The following is a 20,133-nucleotide window of genomic DNA, read 5'->3' on the forward strand; positions in this document are numbered from 1 at the left end:
CGTACTGGGCACAGGCTCCACAGGGAACCCCATATTCTCCCGCACATGGCAAAGCAGATCAGGCATCAACTCCCTCGAAATGTACTTGCCTTGCAGATCCATCGCACCCAAAGTAGACTCATCAGAGGAAGCGGCGGAAGAAATATCCGAATACAGGGGGGCAGCCTCCCCAGAGCGACCCCCAGCACCCTTCTTGGAAGCCTTGAGACTGGACAGAGTCTCCAACAGCAGGCGCTTCAGGCGTCCAGAGCCCCTCTGACCAGCACACCGACCAGCAGGCGCAGAATCCCTACTGTCGGAGGAGGAAGAGGAGGAGGAAGAGGACCGAACAGGAGAGACATGTTTCCTCTTCCTATGGTGCTTCCCCATCACAAGAAATGACAGCAAACGCAGGAAAACAGCCACACGCAAAACACAGCAACACCAAAGCGTCACAGCACGAACTGAACCGCAGGACACTTTATAGGTACGAAAACACTCACACCCGCAGCTGCAGCCACTTCGAAATCAAAACGGAGGGGCAGAAAGCAGCATCCAATCAGTGGCCAAAGAGTAAATGCAGAAACGACACACCCGCCGAAACGAGCCGATGACGTCATCAGGACGCGCCATCCCAGTACTCAGGTGAGCGTCAGGGAACCAGGAGCCCACCCGGGCTCCTGACCATGCCAGACGGAGGAAACGAAGAGACAACCGGAAGCGTCCCGCTTCCCCACTCGGGCTCCTCACCCGGCCGATGACTCCCGTCCTCCGGCATGTAGGAACCACCGCCTACCCGGCGCCCGCCAATCAGGGGCCGACAGGAACGAAGCGGAAGATAGCGCGTCCCGCCCACAACCACCGGCAAGTGAGGGACGCGCGGGCAGCCGCCTGCCCCTCCCAGCAGCGACCAGCCCAGGATCCTCGAAAGTGAAGGCGAAGAAAGGAAATCCACGGGGACCCGAGAAGCCCCGCAACCCAGGGTCCCCGTATGGAGGAAAGCACAGGAAGCCCAGCAGCCCGGCTTTGCAAAGGTCCCACGTCGGTCCATGAGCACCCCTAAGGCCCCGCCAAGGAAGACACCACAGGACTCCTGATGCAGGTAAGTGCCCAGCACTCACCCCAGCGTAACCCATCAGTATTCCGACCGACAGGAAACAAAACAGGATTTGCTTCTGGTGGTGAGGTGTGTTATAGCACCTGACAGGAGGGTGGGTGGAGTCTAAAAAGCGTTTCCTGTTTTGTTTCCTGTCGGGTGGAATACCTCATGTGTTATGACTGGGTCGAGGACGAGGGACGTAGAGGTAATGGGCTGGAACTACCTAAAATCGGCGGGGATGCAGGGGGAGTTACCTATTGTGGGAGAAAAAGAAGTGAAACCGCAGCAGTTTTTACACAGTCAAAAGCACACTATTTGAAATCAACCTTCAGAAGTGTTTTCGCATAACATGGCATAATTATGAATCCAAGAAAATATTTCCAGGAGAACTGTTTTAAATCTTTTGGTTATGAAAAGTTTGTCAACTTTGTAAAGTTCCCAAACATTGCAAACTACAATAAAAATCTTTTTGAAGTTGTGAAGTTAAATCCTTCCCAACTTCACTCACATATAACTTAAGCACGCGCATCTATTCCTGTTTCAATTTATAGTTGCAAACCCTACTCTCTGAAATGCAATAAATACCACGATCAGTATTCTGTGTCCATCACATTGCATGTATGAAGCATGGACGATGGTGACCAGGACATTCTTCTCGCCTTCCTCTGCAGGGCCATGTCTCTTTCAGCCCAACAGTTGATGAACAGAGAAGCTGTGCAGAATGTCTCACGTCCCTCCTGGATGGGGACTTCCTCATCAAATACGATGTTGACCGAACCAACTCTGCAGGCGAAATTCAGGTAAATTTCTAAGGTGGGTAACACATGGTAATATTCTTTTCACGTACCTTTTCTGGGTACCTCAATACACTTTTTTCTGTTTTATAGATTGTTAATGGGTATTTTGTGCATTTTTTTGCACCTGAAAATATTCCACCAATACCCAAGAACATCATATTTATAATTGATAGGAGTTCCTCAATGAGTGGGCGTAAGATGCAACAGGTGAGCTTTCTTCACTTTTCTTAACCTAATTGTATATTTATCTCTTCTTAATAAATATAATGGCGATGAACACTTAACAAAGTAATACTTCGTGAAGCACTTAGCATTAATCCGAGGCAACTGGGTTATAGGTTTTTTTCAATTAAGCTGCTGAAATGTTTGGTTTAAGGGCAGGAGAGTTTATGAGCAAACTTTATATTTAACATGCGTAGACACAGAAGCAGTCTTCTAGGCAAAATCTCTAAGGTCCATATCCTGGCACTAAAAGAGGATCCTGAAGGAAGCACAGGGATGATATTTAAAGAGCAAAGGAGCTTTAGACTCTGACACAACATCTGTGTTGGCGACAAAAGGCTGAGGAGTAGACTGCTCACACAGGACCATACATTAAAGGAGTAGAAATGAAAATGTTCTGCCAATAGTGAGTTAAGTTACACAAACTTGGAACTTGGGGGAGAGATTCAAATAAGAGCCGAGGAAGGAAATGCGAACCCTGGCACAAACAAGGAGACACCACACTACTAATTGTAATTGTTATTGCATTTATATAGCACTTACTACCCCTGACAAGGCGTCAAAGCACTTTTTTCACCAAATAGCACTCCACTCAGGAACCCAACGAGGATTAATGGTGAGTTTGTATAGGGAGATATGACATTAATTTGAGCGGTGGACAAGTGAGTTTGTCATTAGATTGAAAAGATGATAATGGAGGGGTAGAAGAGGGAAGGGTTTGCATTTATATGGCATTTGCTAGCCCTGATAAGGTGGTGAAGCGCTTTTCAGTGCGTAGCACACTATTCCGGAACCCAACAGGATTCGTGGAGAATTAGCATAGGGAAATAATTAATTATTTTGAGCAAAGGACATGTTAGTCTGTTAGTTGGATTGAAAAGGATGGTGAAGGGATAGAAGAGGGAAGGGTCTAGAAGGTGTTAATTTTGGAGCTCATAGCATGGGATTGGCTACTCTTTTTTGCATATTGGAGAGAAGATCTAGTACAAATGGGCCACGTGAAGACCCAGGCAAGACTGAATGGTAAATGCAGGCTTAGAAGGGATAAGAGATTTAAATATATTTGAATTTCAGATCACTCAATAGGATAGTCACAGTGTATTGTGCTACCAAAAAAATCCAGGTCGCAGATCAGAGGATTATTTTCTTTAAGATTCAGACTTACTTTTCAACTCCTTTACTAAGGCGCAAATTCCACCGGGGTGCTGGAGTTCTATTTGGTGATCGGGGCCGCGTCGGCCAACGAACGTGCGCAGCACTACCGAGGTAGTGCTCGCGACAGCCGTTGGCCGACGCGCGCACGCAAGAGGTTAACATTTCTATATGGAGCTTTTACTACAAATATTAGAAATCACAAAACAACTCTAACAACTTCTGGTCTCTGTGACAGCATTATTCAGCATATGCCCAGTTGGTCATAATAGGAGGAGCTTGTCTAGTCCACTAACTTGGTGGGCCCCAGCACATGAGTGCAGTTCTAATTTCAAACATACAGTTGAACACTGCCCCAACCACAGAGCTGCAAACAGTATTGGGCTTTTCACTCGTATCTGCTTCCTCCAGCCAAATTTCAACATTGTGTAATACTTCATCCCTTAGGTATGCTATTGGCTTCTGTCATAAGTCTCAGGCTTCTTCCCCGCTTAGTGTCACAATCTCAACTCCAGCCCACTTCACAACTTCACTCATCCATCTGGTACATGAGGTTCATCCCTCATTGCTTTCACACGCTTAGCCCGCACCAGCTCTAGATCTAAAAAACTGTTGCCTACCTTCTTAAGGCTTCAGATGCAGACAGAGATCTCGAGTTTACAAGTCCTTCCCTGTTTAAGGTACTTTTAAGATTAATGGTTATGTGCTCCCAGTATCTAGTGGTTAAGGGACAACTCCATACCATAAGGAAATATTCTTCCACTGGGGATTTTCATCAGGGCACCCCACCATTTTGAATCAATTATCCTATTTAGTTTCTGGGGTCTTAAGTACATCAGATGAAGATAATTGAACTTAGAGTACTTGAAAAGGGGGTTGCTAGAGACCTCCTGGGCCTGATTATGAGTCTGGCGGTTCAAGGACAGCCAGATTTGTGGTGGCGCAGCAGTGGCGGAACTAGCCACCGTCGCACTGGCGGTCCAACTGCCCCATCACGAGTTGGGCAGTCCGACCACCCTTGGACTGTCCGTTCCACCAGTACACCGACATTCCCTGGTGTTGGAGAGATGGCCAGAGGCCGAAATGTGTTTGGCAGAACCGCCCCGGTCCCGCCAAGCACATTACCGTTTTCTTTCCTCCAGGGTATACATGAAGATTCTTCCTCCTTGTGCCTTAACCGCATGTGGATTCACATAGGGGAGCATAACATGTGCACCCCTGTGTGCATGCACGCAGGTTCCTGCACGGCAAGGACCTTCGTATCCATGCTGCGCAGGAACCTTGTAGTGCGGTCCCATTGCGGTGCCTTTTTCATAGGCACCACAGGTTTTAAAAGAGGCACTGCCATTGGATCGCCATGCCACCCACCTGCCAGACTACTAAAAAGTCATAATCTGGTGGGCGGGCGAGCAGTGGCGACCTTCGGCAGAGCGGTGGTGCGGCGGTTTGAAATGCCTCGCCACCCCTCCCTCGAAAAATCATATTCTGGCCCTCTGTGTGTCATTAGAACCTCTTCTTGCTCTGCTCTTGGTTTTCTAGTTCTCTTCCTAAGATAGATTTACAATTTGCCCTAGGTTTGTTTTCATCATTTTATTTAAGACATAAAACTAAGTGCCAGTTTACGGTCAGCTCCCATTATGAATAGGAGTTGCAGTAGATCAAGTTGCAATGTTTTTTTTGTTGTAGTGCCCATTTCTATGTAATGTGTGTACTAATGCCCCATATGTTAACCAGTACTCTCAATGCCAATAGGTCTGGCTTTAGACCAATGTTGTATGGTACTGTGAAGTAGATAGCATGGGTATGAATATTATTTTGTGTTGAAGCAAAGGACTGTAGAATAATATTGTTGAGGGTTAAAAAGTCAGGTGACAGTTGCACAGTCAAGTCAGACCTAAAAGTCCTTGTAGATTAGAGACTGCCCTCCTTCCATTTGTGCTGTTGGCGGAGAAAAACATCGTAAATTATCTAGTCTAAAACACCTTAATAGTATTCAGTGCCATATGTGCCCGCCCTGAAAGTTCAAGCTCAGGCAACTGGATAAATAAATAAAATTATCACAGCTGTGTGGAGTGCAAGCACCTTTTTGTGAATAAAACAACTCCATTTACTCTTGGCTTCTAACATGTTGTCGGGGCTAAAACCCCTCTTCTGGTGATTCTCACATAACTTTCTGGCCAAAGCTACGCCGTCAAGCCACACCATAACAAGCTAAGAAGTGGTACCAATCGAATTAGGGCTGCTATAATTCAAGAAAATATTGCAATTATTTTGTTCACTGTGCAGCATATATTAACATGGTATTATAATTACGATTACGACTTTTCAGTAGTCTGGGAGGTGTGCGGGATTGCGATCCCAATGCAGTGCCTCACTAAATTGCCAGATCAACTCTGTGTCCTCCGCATGCTTCAACACCCTCCGCATACTATGCAAAACATCCAAATGGACACCCTCCGACTCCAGGAAAACAGTCACTCATGCTCTCATCACCAGCAGACTGGACTACGGCAATGCCCTCTATGCCGTAATCAACAAAAAACTCCTCACCAAACTCTAGACCATCCAGAACGCTGCAGCCAGACTAATCCTCGATATCCCCCGGCACAATCACATCACCCAACCCATCTGTGACCTGCAGTGGCTCTCCAACAAAAGAAGAATAATTTTCAAGCTGCTCACGCACGCCTACTAGGCCCTCCACAACATCAGACCTCAATACCTCAACAACTGCCTCTCCTTCCACATCCCCAAGAGAAACCTCAGCTCAGCACAAACACCTTAAAAAAAGATGCCTTGCAAGACGCGCAGCGGGCGCACGGCTGGCACGCGGAAGGCGAGCCAATGGCAAGCCCGTCTGCACCCGTCCGCGCCTGACCGGGCCCAGGGGCCACGAACCCTGGCAGTTCTTCAAGAGGTATCCTGTCATACAGTGCCCAGACACCTCGTGGCATAACAGGGCCCTCTAGCGCTAAATGCCTACATTCTCTTGATATGGCCAATAGCCCCCCTGGCTGCCCTCACTGTATCTTCAAATTCCAACCACATAGTGAGAAGGCTTCACTTATTGGCCCCCATAAAATGTTACTTATTGACCTGTCGCTCCCTTCCCAAACACTCAGTGGAACTTGCTCTTTTAATAGAAGATCTTAAACCTGATGCAATATTCCTCACAGAGACCTGGCTACAGGATGAAGTAGATGCAGCTGTCATTCAAACCCTACCACCTGGCTACCTGATTCAAAGAGTGGATCGTAAAACCGGCAGAGGGGGAGGGCTAGCGATAATCTTTAGGGATCAACTCTGTTGCCGGTTCTCTATTGAGGAGCTGCCAGACTGTAATAATATGAATTTTTCTTTAGAATTCTCGCCTACCAGCACATTTTCCGGCTTACTGCTCTGCCGCCCCCAGGACAATTTCTTAGCGCTCTTCCGACTCTGGAGCCATTCTAGCTCTTTCCTTAGCAAAGTATACCATCCTGGGGGATCTCAACATCCACTTGGATGACCCTTCTGACAATCTGGCTAATGAGCTCTCATCCAGTCTTTCAGCACTCCAAATCAATCAGAAAGGCTTCGCTCCGACACATGTAAAGGGTCACCTCCTGGATCCCGTGCTCAGTAATGCACGGAATCTCCGGGTCGATTCCCCCTTTCCCCTCCCTTGGACTGACCACTTCCTAATTCCTTTTACCTGGGAAACTGTAGCCAGCAACCCCCCAAGAGCACCACCCTTATCCTAGAAAGCAAATTGTCAAACCTCTCCTCTAGCCACTGGTCCAATCTCCTGGAGGAAACCATTCCACCCACTAGCTCAGACCCAGAGAGGGCAACTAACAACTTTAACCTGTGGATCCAAAGCTCATTAGACACGCTAGCTCCCATAAGATCTCTCCAAAAACAATCTAACCCAAAAACAGCACCCTGGTTTTCTGCTGAACTAAGGGAACTCAAACAAATCTGTAGGAAATTAGAGAGAAGTTGGAGACGGAACCCAACAGAAATGAGGAAAACTGTCTACAGAAAGGCAATTAGGAACCACAAGTCAGAAATGAAAACTGCTCAAACCTCCTTTTATGAGGAGAAAATCAGTGCAGCCTCCAACGCCCCAAAGGAGGTTTTTCGCATCGCCAAAACCCTGGTCACTGTACCCCCCCAAAAAAACAATCCAGAGGATGCACCCGCCCGATGCAACAATCTAGCAGAATTCTTTCACAAAAAAACGAACGGATAGTCCACTCTTTCCCCCCCTCCCAGATCGACTCCCTGGAGTCCAACACCAGGAGCTCTCTCCCCAACCCCGCATGCTCCCTAACAGAGTTCCCCCTACTAGACGAGGCTTCTCTTAAAGCACTCATCCCTAGAGTGACTTTGGTCTCTCCATTAGACCCCGCCCCCCGCAACACCTTTCCTCAGTCCTGGATGTTATATGCCCAGTCATCTTGGCTACCTTAAATGCCTCCATTTCAGCTGGCACGGTTCACCTTGCTTGGAAATGCGCCCAGGTGAGGGCCCTCTTGAAGAAACCTAGTCTGGACCCTTCTAATCTATCAAAGTACCGGCCCATTTCCCTCCTCCCCGGGCTAAGTAAGGTGACCGAGAGACATATAAACTCTACTCTAGTACAGTGTCTAGAGTCCAACAATCTGCTTCACGTCTCACAAACTGGCTTCCGCCCCCGTTTGGGGACAGAAACTGCCCTTCTGGCTGTAACCGAAGAAGCTCGGCGACTTTTGGACCAGGGCGGCTCTGCAGCCATTATTCTTTTAGATCTAACATCCTGCTGAGCCGACTAAAAAGTCTGGGAGTGACCCACTCGGCTTTCACTTGGCTACGGTCCTTCCTCAAAGACCGGGTCTTCCAGGTCTTCGAGGGCAACACTTCCTCTAACCGCTGGCCGCTTAGCTGTGGGGTCCCTCAGGGCTCCTCCCTGAGCCCCACACCCTTTAACACCTAAATGGCGCCGTTAGCTGAGGTAGTCAATCGATTCGGCATACAGATCATAACATACACAGACGACACCCAGCTGGTGGTGTCACTGAACCATCCAGATGGCTCATCCAGTTCTCTTGGCAGCTGCCTGGAGGCAGTGGCAGAGTGGATGGAAATGTCCCACCTCAAACTGAACGGCGACAAGACTGAGCTGATGTTCTTGGGAAGATTGCCATCTCCCCTATCGGCTCAGCTATGGCCAACCTGTCTTGCCCCAATGCCTGCTCCTAAGCAGCAGATAAAGAGCCTCGGCGTGTGGCTCGACAGTTCTTTGTGCTTTGGCCACCAGGCCACAAAGCTAGCCGCCGCTTGCTTTGCCCTGCTGAGGATGTTAAGGAAAATTCTTCCTCTGCTTCCCTTCAAGGTGAGATGGAGCATGGTACAGGCCTTAATACTCTCCCGCCTGGACTACGGGAATGCACTGAACCAGGTGCCCCGCAGGCAACCCTGCAAAAACCTCAGGTAATCCAGAACTGTGCAGCCCGCCTACTGCTCCAAATTTCCAGGAGACAATCGGCAAAACTCGCTCTGAGGACGCTGCACTGGCTTCCGATCCGGGACAGAGTTCAGTTTAAATTGATGTGCCTGGCTCATAGAGCCATGTGGAAATCTGGCCCGGCTATTTCACATTCCCTCCTCACCCCCTACCAACCCTCAAGAGATCTGCGTTCAAGCTCAGCCTTCCTCGCCACCACTAGGAAGATTCATCGAGCTAAGTGGGGCGGGCGCTCTTTCTCCCTGAATGCTGCAAACCTTTGGAACTCTCTGCCCCCCACCCTGCGCGGTGAACCAAACATACTGGCTTTCCGCAAACTTCTTAAAGCTCATCTCTTTTGCAATATGCCCTAAAGTGATTTGCTTTCTCCTTGCGGTCCACAAGCGCTACGAGGCCTCAGGGTAGAAACGCGCTATACAAGCACTATTTCATTAATTCGTTCAACAGTGAGGTAAGCGTTGGATAGTGTAGAGGTAAAATTACTATTCCCACTCCAGTGAGTGCAACAGTAGGGTAAGTGTTGGATAGTGTAGGGGTAAAAATTACTATTCCCACTCCAGTGAGTGCAACAGTAGGGTAAGTGTTGGATAGTGTAGGGGTAAAAATTACTATTCCCATTCCAGTGAGTGCAACAGTAGGGTAAGTGTTGGATAGTGTAGGGGTAAAATGACTATTCCCATGTACCCCCAAACCCATACCCACCCTAAAACTAAAAAAAACTCCATTACTTACCTTATAATGCTTTGTAATGGCATGCGTTGTAATGGTATGCGTTATAATGACATGCATTGTAATGGTATGCATTGTAATGGCATGCGTTGTAGTGACATGCGTTGTAGTGTATGCGTTGTAATGGCATGTGATGTAAATGCAGTCTTGTTGTAACACCCGCTTTGTAAAGGTAGTGCATTGTAATGACTGAATGACTGCGTTGTAATGGTTGTTTCCCATTGCCCAGGTCTCTTGCATAGTGACAAAGTCAAAATGTTCAATCAGGGTCACCCAGTCTTTCAGGACTAGCTTGCTGTGGATCCCTGCAATGTTCCTAGACAAAAAGCTAAAGTTTGAGAAATAATCCTTAGGTCTAACACTCAAAATATTTCTGTGTGCATCTGGGGCCAACTAGTTCTCAATTAATAAAAAGCTACTATTCTGTAAGTTATGAAAAACATTAACACCAGTTGTAGAACAAGAATATAACACACAAGTAGCCTCCATAGGACAAGTACTTTGTCTTTCACATCTATGCGTTAACTTGGCACCAAGTTTATCTGTGAGTCAATGGCAACCTGCCATATCCTCCAAGTCAGACCATATATCTGTTAGTAAGAGGCAACCCAGCATAGCCAGGTGTACAATTTACCAGATTTGACTTAAAAATAGGTGCAAAAGCTGGAGCAGAAGTATAAGGCAACACAACAGGAGGTGGTTAATAGAAATATACCAGTGGAAGGGGTAATATTTGTGAGAGTCCAGAGAGAGAGAGAAATTGGGACAGGTTAACAGACTGTATGCAATGTTTGGGTCTCTAAAGTTCACACCTATTCACAATCCACAAGATACTTTGGGAGATGACCAAATCCAGTCAACCCTCCTGGCCATAAGTATTTGAGTGTATAGAAGGGATTAAATCCTATATACTTGGTTAGCCAGTATAAATTCTTGTGAATCACCTGGTCGGTTGACTCTTTCTCTACCAATTTGAGTCTAGGGACGTTGGGCAACATTAAAACACAAGGACAGGCTGTAGGTGGCAAATTCATTACAACCTCACTTTGAGAATAACACTTGCCCAGTGGCACTATCTGTGGAGGAACAACCCGTTCACTGGAGGTTAATGGAACAAATTGATTAGGCATAGTTATCTGGGAGGGAGGAGGAATTAGAGAGCTTGGATTAGTAGACAGTGGCTGGCAGGATGGAAGCGAGGGGGAAAAACTAGCATTATTCTTCACTAGTAGATATAATAATAGGTACAATACCAATGACACCATTAGTAATGTTAGTAACAGAATGAATAACTAGAGATTCAACAGTAGGATTACTAATATCCTTATTCTGGATCAATTTAGCCAAAATTGATTCAATTGTATCTAATCAGTATAGCAGTGGCTTTGGAGTAGGGACCACTGTTTTATGGTATTTTGTTTTTAACATTTCCGTCTTTATTTATCCATATTTCGTTTTTTGGCCGTCCTATTGGTAGTTATCCTTTTTTATTTAGTGTTTTGAGACTAAAATGGTATATTTCCAATAAACATGCACTCAAACGTTGATGCCAGTTGCATTTTAGCAAATTAATCAGTCAAATATAACAAAACATTACACCCACAAATACATATTAGCCTAATACTAGAAAAATGGTAAACAGTCAAAATATCAAAGTTAAAATATCGAGATGGCAAAATATAGAGTGTTAAATATCAAGAGGACAGAATATAGACTTTAAAAAATATAGTGGTGCAGAATATCGATATGCAGGTAAGAAATATCGTTTTTTATGATATCGAAGTTAGTAATATTGCCAGTCCTAATATCGTTGTTAAAAATGACGATTTTTTTGTGTTTTAAATGTTAGTATATGTGTTAAAAGTATATATTATTTTTGTAATGTATGTTTGAATTTTTTTAAAGTAATGAATTTTATGTTAAATTATTTTTACGTATTTTTGTTCCGTAGCGGGTTGTGGGTTTATAGGTTAATAGGGTGGGAAGTAATTTAATCTAAATGAATATATTAATAAAAACATTAATTAATATTTTCTGAATGTAATAATTTATATTGTTAACTGTGCTAATTAATTACTTATTAATTAATTATCAATTGATTAATAGTAATTAATAATGTATTGGTCATTATGTTAATTGTGTTAAAACATTATTAATTAGTTATTAATTTGTTAATATGTTAATTGTGTACTTTTTGTAGCACTGGGTTGAGGGTTGATAGGGGAGTAGGGTGGGAAGTAATTTAATTGTTATTGCATTTTTTATATTTTTATACAGTGTTTATTTAAAGGTATTTTATAGTGTTAATTGTGTGAATTTATTTATATTTGATGGTTATTAATGTTATTGTTAAATGTTTTTAGTAATTAATTAATTGATAATTAATTATGTTAATTGATTAATATTTTAGAATATTGGTGGTGACGTTTATAGGGGAATAAGGTGGGCGGTAAATTATTTTTTAGTTGTTAATTAATGTTAATTATATTGCAGGAGTGGGAATAGTAAATGATTCCCACCCGCTATCCAACACTATCCCTACTCTTGCACTCGCTGGAGTGAGAATAGTAATTTTTACCCACCCACTATCCAACACTTTACCTACTGTTGCACTCAGTGGAGTGGGAATAGTAATTTTTATCCTCCTGCTATCCAACACTTGCACTACTGTTACACTTGGTAGAGTGGGAATCGTAAATTATTCCCACACGCTAACCAACACTTTCCCTACTGTTGCACTCTGTGGAGTGGGAATAGTGGGAATAGTAATTTTTACCCACCCACTATCCAACACTTTCCCTACTGTTGCACTCACTGGAGTGGGAATAGTAATTTTTACACTACTGCTATCCAACACTTTCCCTACTGTTACACTTGGTGGTGTGGGAATAGTGAATTATTCCCACTTGCTATCCAACTCTTTCCCTACTGCTGCACTCACTGGAATGGGAATAGTAATTTTTTCCCACCGCTATTCATTACACTCCCTACTGTTGCACTCACTGGAGTAGGAAAATAATTTTTTACACTCCCGCTATGCAACACTTTCCCTCCTGTTACACTTGGTGGTGTGGGAATAGTAATTTATTTCCACTCGCTATCCAACACTTTCCCTACTGTTGCACTCTCTGGAGTAGGAATAGTCATTTTTACCCACCCGCTATCCAACATTTTTTCTTACTGTTGCACTCACTGGAGTAGGAATAGTAATTTTTACCCTCCTGCTATGCAACACTTTCCCTACTGTTACACTTGTTGGAGTGGGAATTGTAATTGTATCCCCTAAGCAATGCAACGTTTTCCTTACTGTTATAATTAATGTAGTGTGAAATATTACTTAAAAAAGAAAAATAATCGTAGTAATTTAATTTATTATATATAAAAATAATGTTAATATATATATATTACAGGGTTATTTAGATATATATGAAATTATAATTTTAATTATGTTTCTAACATTTTATAATCACATGTAATAATTATTTATTAATATTACTGAGTTAATATATATATATATAAATAATTATGCATGTTTAATATTTTTTTATTACATTTATTTTTGATTAATTTTAACATTTTACAATAATTCTAACTATGATTTATTTAATTATATTTAGAATGTAATTAATGTTATATTATTTTTAAGACATTAAAAAAATTGTTATTTTATATAACTATATTTTTAACAAAGATATTTTGGTATCGATATTTTGGCACTTACCTTTATGGAGCTAGGAAGTCGATATTTTGTCCATCGATATTTTGACCACGATATTCTGGTACCTCGATATTCTTACTGACTATAATATGTCAGTGATCCTAGAAAAATAGGTTAACAGAGGCCTGTATTTAAGTAAATATCATCCTGTTTTTTAACTCCCCAATTTATCTATCTGCTCAGCTGTTGGCCTGGAATTTATAAAGGTCAGCATGAAAAGTCTCTCCCAAAAGAACACATTTCTGCATTTTTCCCCTTTAAAAAAAAAATACCGCCATTGGTTTGTGTCTGTGTGTATCAGTAAAAATGGAAATGTGGGAGTCTTTCTTAAGATGCACTTTTAAAATAGTCTCAAATCTAATACATATGTTTTGAGTCAATCCCGTCAGCCACAAAGTCCCATTTAGTTCTGACAGCTTAAGAACTCCCTGCCTCCCTCCTCCATACAGCACCTCCTTTTTTCTTTTTAACAGCTGGTTTGTTAGCCGAGGAACTGTCATTACGATCTACACAGTCACTATCCAGTCATAAGACCTTGACACTCCATCATATTATGTGCAAACAGGCAAATCACTTCCTTCAATCGATAGTCTTCTTTAAGTGAAGGACATTTTTTTTAATCACCCCTACTGCTTGCATCAAAAAAAGAGTCAATGGGGGTAACCCTGGCTACAGGGGCAGAACTACTCACAATATTTCTCGTAACCATGCCAGGAAAAGATTTTATAAAACATAAATAAGGAAGACAAAAGAGGGGTGGCCCAGGCTAGTCGCTTCCTGGTGATGACGGGCTGTGACAGGCCCGCTTTTAGCCAGGTCTTGGCCTGGCTGCGTCTTGAGCATGTTCTGCGGTGCAGGTAACATACGGGAGCTATATAGCGCCTAAGGAATGTGACCCCTCCTCCTGCACTCAAGGCTCCTGGAACATGCAATCCCCACAGACAACAGCAACAGCTGTGGCCTCACACTGTTAGTAATAAACAAAATTGGTCCCAATAGAAATGATTTATATAAGACAATAAAGAAAATCAAGTATGACTCCAATCTATATAGTCAATAACATCAGTAAGAAATTTGATGGTACAACATATACATGTACAATGAACTGAATGTACCCAAGAAGATCACAACCGACGAAATAACACACATTCGCTCGAAATAAATTCAAAAATTATAATGACTTTAGACAATATACATTTTGTATAAAACAGTTGCTCCAAGGTTGGTGGATAGTGAGTGCTTGAAGAAGTGCTCGTGAATAAGTGAGGAGATGGTAAAGGAATATACTATCAACCTATACAACCAAATAGTCTGAAGCCTTTCTGATTCACAAGTGCTTTACATATTTTTCATCCTCAATTTGAAGATACAGTGTGACGATTCTATGTTATCTTTCTATGGGCAACGATTTCAATACAGGCCAATAGAAATAGGATTGTCGACGTTTCGACTCCAGGATAGTGAAAAAGCCAATTAACCTCATCCCTGCTGATGGAATTTTCCTCCTGTGCTGGGCCCCTATGATAATGGGTGTGGTCGTGACAGAACCATTCCGTCATCAGCACAGCCCAACCGTGACTGATGACTGAATGGTTCCGTCACAAGCATCAAAGGGGTTAAACCTTAATGTAGGGTCTTCATCAGGACAGATGGGAGTAGCCTAGAAAATAGGTAGGAGAACACCAATCAAAAACCTTAGTTAAGGTGTAATGTGATATGGGTACTCTCATACATTATCTGAGAAAAAACTCAAGGGCCCCTTCTATGATCTGATCGGATCCAAAGCGTTGTAGTGCTGTATTTAAATTACAAATCAACCAATTAAATATGAAGTATCATATGGTAGCCATAGCCACTCACTGTTTTTCAATGTGAATACTCACCCTAGGGGTATCTTAGAGTGAGAAAATGATTGCTAAATTATATCTGTACATGTTTCATACTTTGTGAGTGTACATAGTAGCCCAGATTGAATCAAGGAACTAGCTCTGAAAAGAAAAGAAAGATCATCCAATTAAACAATTGCTCAACGTTAATTTATATTCAAAAATAAAACTGAGGCAGCAGCCCGGGGGCTCGGCTAGGATAAATACCTATGGCAACAGTGTATCCCTGGAAGCGGATGGCGTCTCTGCGAGCATTCCGAAACTGAAGTCTTGAAATAGACACAGGCGAGGTCAGCGTGCACGTGGCTTGCTTCACGCTGGGAATGCAGCCGCTAGCTGCTGCCTTTCTCGGCGTGTCTAAACGTGTGTCACATCATCGAGTGACAAGGCAGAGTTTGTGCAATTCAAGAGATTGAAACACAAAAATATTCAAGAACATTTTTTCTTGACAACGAGGGGCCCGATTCACAAGAGTAATCAGAGAAAAAATCCTAACGATACAACTTTTGGTATTCACAATAGGTATTTAGGAGTAATAAAGTTAGGAATCCTAACTTTACTACTCCTAAATGCCTTTTGTGAATACTGAAAGTCGTAAAGTTGGAATTTTGTCTCAGATTACTGTTGTGAATCGGGCCCGATATGAGTAAAAGAAACCAGGATATTCATGAGACAGTCTGTTATCTGGTAACATATCATTCATCATAAAAGTAACTACTGAATAGGAAAAAAAATCTTAATTACAAACAGCTACAATAAACGACATACAAAAATCATTTTACGTTGTGCCCAAGAGAATTAATGCGAAAGTCAGTTATACAATCAATTGCCATATATAATTTATATAAAGCAGCAGTAAACAACATTATACTGTTGTATGTAGAAATGCAAGAAATGGCAAACAAACACAGACATTTTTGTGTACCATTGTGTGGAGTAAGTAGAAAAGCTCTTATAATCCTATGTGAATAGTTCAACACCACATCAATAGCGTTTAAGGTCACAGTATTATGAAGTCACAAATAATAGAATTTCAATGGGAGAGAAGAGAGTAACACAATTTGTAAGTGAAAAAACAGGTGTGAAAATGTAAGTCTTGGTATATTTTACAAAAAGCACTTATTCTGTAGGAGATTTCATGATAATATATGGATAGTTTGACATCACACAGAGAGACCAACAAAACACAGTATAATCAAAATAGGTATGATATTAGAAACTATGCGGTCAGCCCCTGTCTAGGAGAGGCGCCTTTCTAAGTGGGGTGAAAAAACTGGGGGGGAGGGTCTCTCAAAGGGGCATGGCCAATGTAATTAAGGGTGTGGCTTAAAACACGTAAGCAAAAAATCTGTGCTTAGCATAGTGTGCCGCCGAGCTGGTATTTTGCTGTTTCTGTCATTGCATCCAGATATATAATACAAGTAACATTACACCTACATCAAAAAAAGCTCTAAGAGGCAACATAAACAAGCAATCAAAGTATGAACAGCACAAATGCCAAACACAAGCAAGCACAGAAGTGACGCAATGGCGGCGTAAATGAGGCGTACTGGGCTCATAAACCCACAGCATCCAGGATGTGCATCCATTTACTTTCACGCAGATTCAGGATATTCATCAAACTGTACAAAGGTCCTATGGTCTACTGGGTTTCCCCCTTACTGTTTTATGGCAAGTAAGAAACAGGCGCTATATAGTGCGTGAAGAATGTGGCCCCTCCTCCTGCACTCATGGCTCCTGGGACATGCAGGGCCCGATTCACAGTACTAACTTAAGACAAAATCCTAAACTTACTACTTTTGGTATTCACAGAAGTTAAGATTTTGTCTTAGTTTGTCTTAAGACAGACTTAAGACTGACTTAAGACAAAATCCTAACTTAGGGGCCAATTATGATCGCGGATAATCCGCATCCTCCGGGCCGGTGGAAGCCACCGCCGGCCCGGAGGATGCGGATTAACCGCTGCAGACTGGAAAAAGACCCCCGTCAGATTAGGATGGCAGGGGGATATTTTTTCCGTCCGCAGCTTTTCCGCCGCGGTCGCCTTCCGACCGCGGCGGAAAAGCTCTAACATGGCTGGCGGTGTCTATCAGACACCGCTAAGAATATTAGGATGGCGCCGGTCCTATTCCTTTCCACGGCGGCATTTCAGCCGTGGAAAGGCATACGGTCTATTCTTTGGGGGCCCGTTGCGGGCCCCCAGGGGTGAAGTGGGGGTGAGGGGTGCACATCGGGGGTACCTATGGTACCCCCTGCCTTTGCGTGCACGAAGCGGCAGGCAATACGCGGTGCCTGCCGCTTCATGCATGCAAAGGTAAACATGCACTTTTTAACCTTGCGGCGGGTGCTGCTTGAAGCAGCATCCGCCGCAATGTTAAATGTAGGGGATGTGACCGCCAGGGTGGCGGTCACATCCTAATTTGCATGGAGGGACCACCGCTGCCCATGCGGACGGTCCCTCTTCCTCGGGGGTGGCGGGCGGACGCAGGTCCGTCCGCCATCCTAATGACCCCCATTAGTCGGTCTTAAGTCTGTCTTAAGTCTGTCTTAAGACAAACTTAAGACAAAATCGTAACTTCTGTGAATACCAAAAGTAGTAAGTTTAGGATTTTGTCTTAAGTTAGTTCTGTTAATCGGGCCCATTGTCCCCACCAGCAACATCAACAGCGACTGTCTCCTTGGAATCATAAATCTACACAGCTCTTTGGATCAACTGCAAGCTCTAATGTTCTCATTATGTTTACGGGAGAACTGCTTACGGCGGGAATCTCCTGCTGAACAGGACGTTATTTTTAGCTCGTCATAATGTTAGAATGTAATTTTTTTAATAATAGCAGCTGTCTTTTTTATTTTAATAGAGATTGTAGCTACGGCCTTGGGACTAAGTGGCTGTGTAGAAGCTTATTTTTGCTGTTTAATGAGGAGATGTTCGTACTAATCCTGAGTTTGCCAGTTGTATTTAGTCAAAAGCAAAACACTGCAAATGTCAGTGCAAGACCATAACTCCCTGAACTATTAGAAATTAATAAATCTAAGTCTATAGAAAACTTTCTAAAAGTTGAATCAGCCATTTGTCCGAACTCCTTGTCCAAGTACCGCTTTGCAAGACAGACTGTGTATTTTGTTGAACTATTTTATTTCTGTCCAAAGTTATTTCTAGGTTACACACAATCTGTGCTTTACAAACACCCAAATGAATAAAGCCTATTTCTAATAGCTATTGCTGTATTTTTCGCGTTGTATTACTTGGGCACATTTGTTTTGGAAAACTGTATAACTTTGGATAGTAAATTAAAAGTATTCCCTATCCTTGAGCGCCCCCCAGAGTCATGCGTTGTAATAGAATGCGATTTAAAAACCGCGTTGTAATAGCACTGCGTGCTAAAAGTTGCGTCGTAAACGACGTTCCCCGATATATATCTATAAAATGTTGTTTTGGGCTAAAAAAGGCGATATTCAAATCCAGCAAACTAGTGGGCTCTGTCACAGTGGCACAACGGTAGTGATGCCTGTTGTTGTCGTGCTGTTCTCAGATTATTTTCTAAATAAAAGAAGTTTAACTGTGTTCTGTCCCAATAATGAATTCCGCCTGCAGTGTGTTGTGATTTCAAGGCAGCCAGTAAAGAATGCGTACTTTTCCTTCTTTACTGAATACATTATACCTCATGAATTAATGTTTTTCACAGCCAAGGTTTGTCATTTCTCGTTTCTTTACGCTACTGAAGCATCATCGCTGGCCATGTTGGTTTAGTTCATCTCCCTTCACCCTGGCGTGCACGTAGTCTTTCTTCCATGATTAATTGCATTTATATTGTGCTTACTTCCCCTGACGCCTCTTCATAGGTATTAAACGCTATATGAAGTATACGCTATGGTGAAGTATACCAAATGCAATCACAAAACAACCATTCTGCATCAAAACGCCATTAATGAATTTTGTGTAGGAAGGTGTGCCTTCCTGCACAATCATCACTGCGACACAGACACCGTTGCACTCTGGTATAAAAGTATTTCTCCTTGTTGCGCCACTCTAACCCCTCTTTTTTAAAAGCCTTAGATTTACAGGTCTTTCTAATTCTGGGGTAGTGTAAAAAAGAAATGGGTGTTTATGGGGGAAAGCCCAAAGCAAAACACCAATTGCAAACCCTTTTTGCTGCAGAAAACTGCAGCAAGGAGGGCCATATTTACACAGTGGCATTGTGAATATGGAGCAGGGCATTGCGCCACCAGAGATTCAGAAAAAGTGATGCTCCGGTAGCGAAATGCTTTTGTAAATATGCCCTAAAGTCAGGTGCAAGGCACCCAAGGCCCAGGATACTGAACACACTGCATTACTTGTTCATAGTGTACAATTGCACATGGGTAATTGCTTACTATAAGTGCATTTGGCAACGTTATGTTTATTTCCACATGAAATACTTTTTTTTCCTGTCCATTAACACCCCAGAAATCGGTTTACACTTACCCTTGAAAAGAATTAATCTAGGACAGTTTACATTTTGAAAATGGACTCACAAACTGGTGGGTATACACAACCTTCCAAAGGGAAGCAGATATACTCATTCATAATACCACATCATATTTTCAGGAGGAATTCAGAAAAATCACCAATCCCTAAAACTATCATTTTGCTGATTGTTATGAATGTACAACTTTGAATAAATCCTTTCACGCTTGAAAATTGTCCTCCTTTCAAGTCACTAAGAGCACTCCCTGGAGCTTCTAGAAAAAAGCACAATTATGATTTTTTTTGTAAATATGTTATCCCCTTCTAACACATGCTCATCAACTGACCACCTTCATAAAAAGTTCACGTAACCTAGAAAATAGGGGATTCGAGAATACCATACCATGGGGCATATTTACAACGGGATTGCGCCACCAGACCATCACTTTTTACTACACTCCAGTGGCGCAATGTCCTGCTCCTTATTTACAAAGCAGCGTTAAGCTACTTTGTGTGGCTCAAGACTGCTTTGTAAATATCGTACCCTTTCACTCAGGTTTCTGCATGAAAGGGACGTGCAATGGGTGTTGCTGTAGGCATTTCATAGCAGCACCCA

The 20,133-nt window shown here is 42.9% G+C and overlaps 1 protein-coding gene across 1 annotated transcript in view; it reads left to right on the top strand.

The window, feature by feature from the left end:
- The window catches only part of LOC147692931 (inter-alpha-trypsin inhibitor heavy chain H3-like), a 316,366-nt gene that overhangs the window by 94,082 nt on the left and 202,151 nt on the right, over nucleotides 1-20,133 (top strand). The window contains exons 7-8 of the mRNA XM_086939189.1: nucleotides 1,750-1,878; nucleotides 1,966-2,082. Coding sequence (XP_086795315.1) covers nucleotides 1,750-1,878; nucleotides 1,966-2,082 — 246 coding nt within the window. The remainder of the gene's footprint in view (nucleotides 1-1,749; nucleotides 1,879-1,965; nucleotides 2,083-20,133) is intronic.

Source organism: Lissotriton vulgaris, chromosome 9 (assembly GCF_964263255.1).
Source record: "Lissotriton vulgaris chromosome 9, aLisVul1.2, whole genome shotgun sequence".
Classification (NCBI taxonomy): Eukaryota; Metazoa; Chordata; class Amphibia; order Caudata; family Salamandridae; genus Lissotriton; species Lissotriton vulgaris.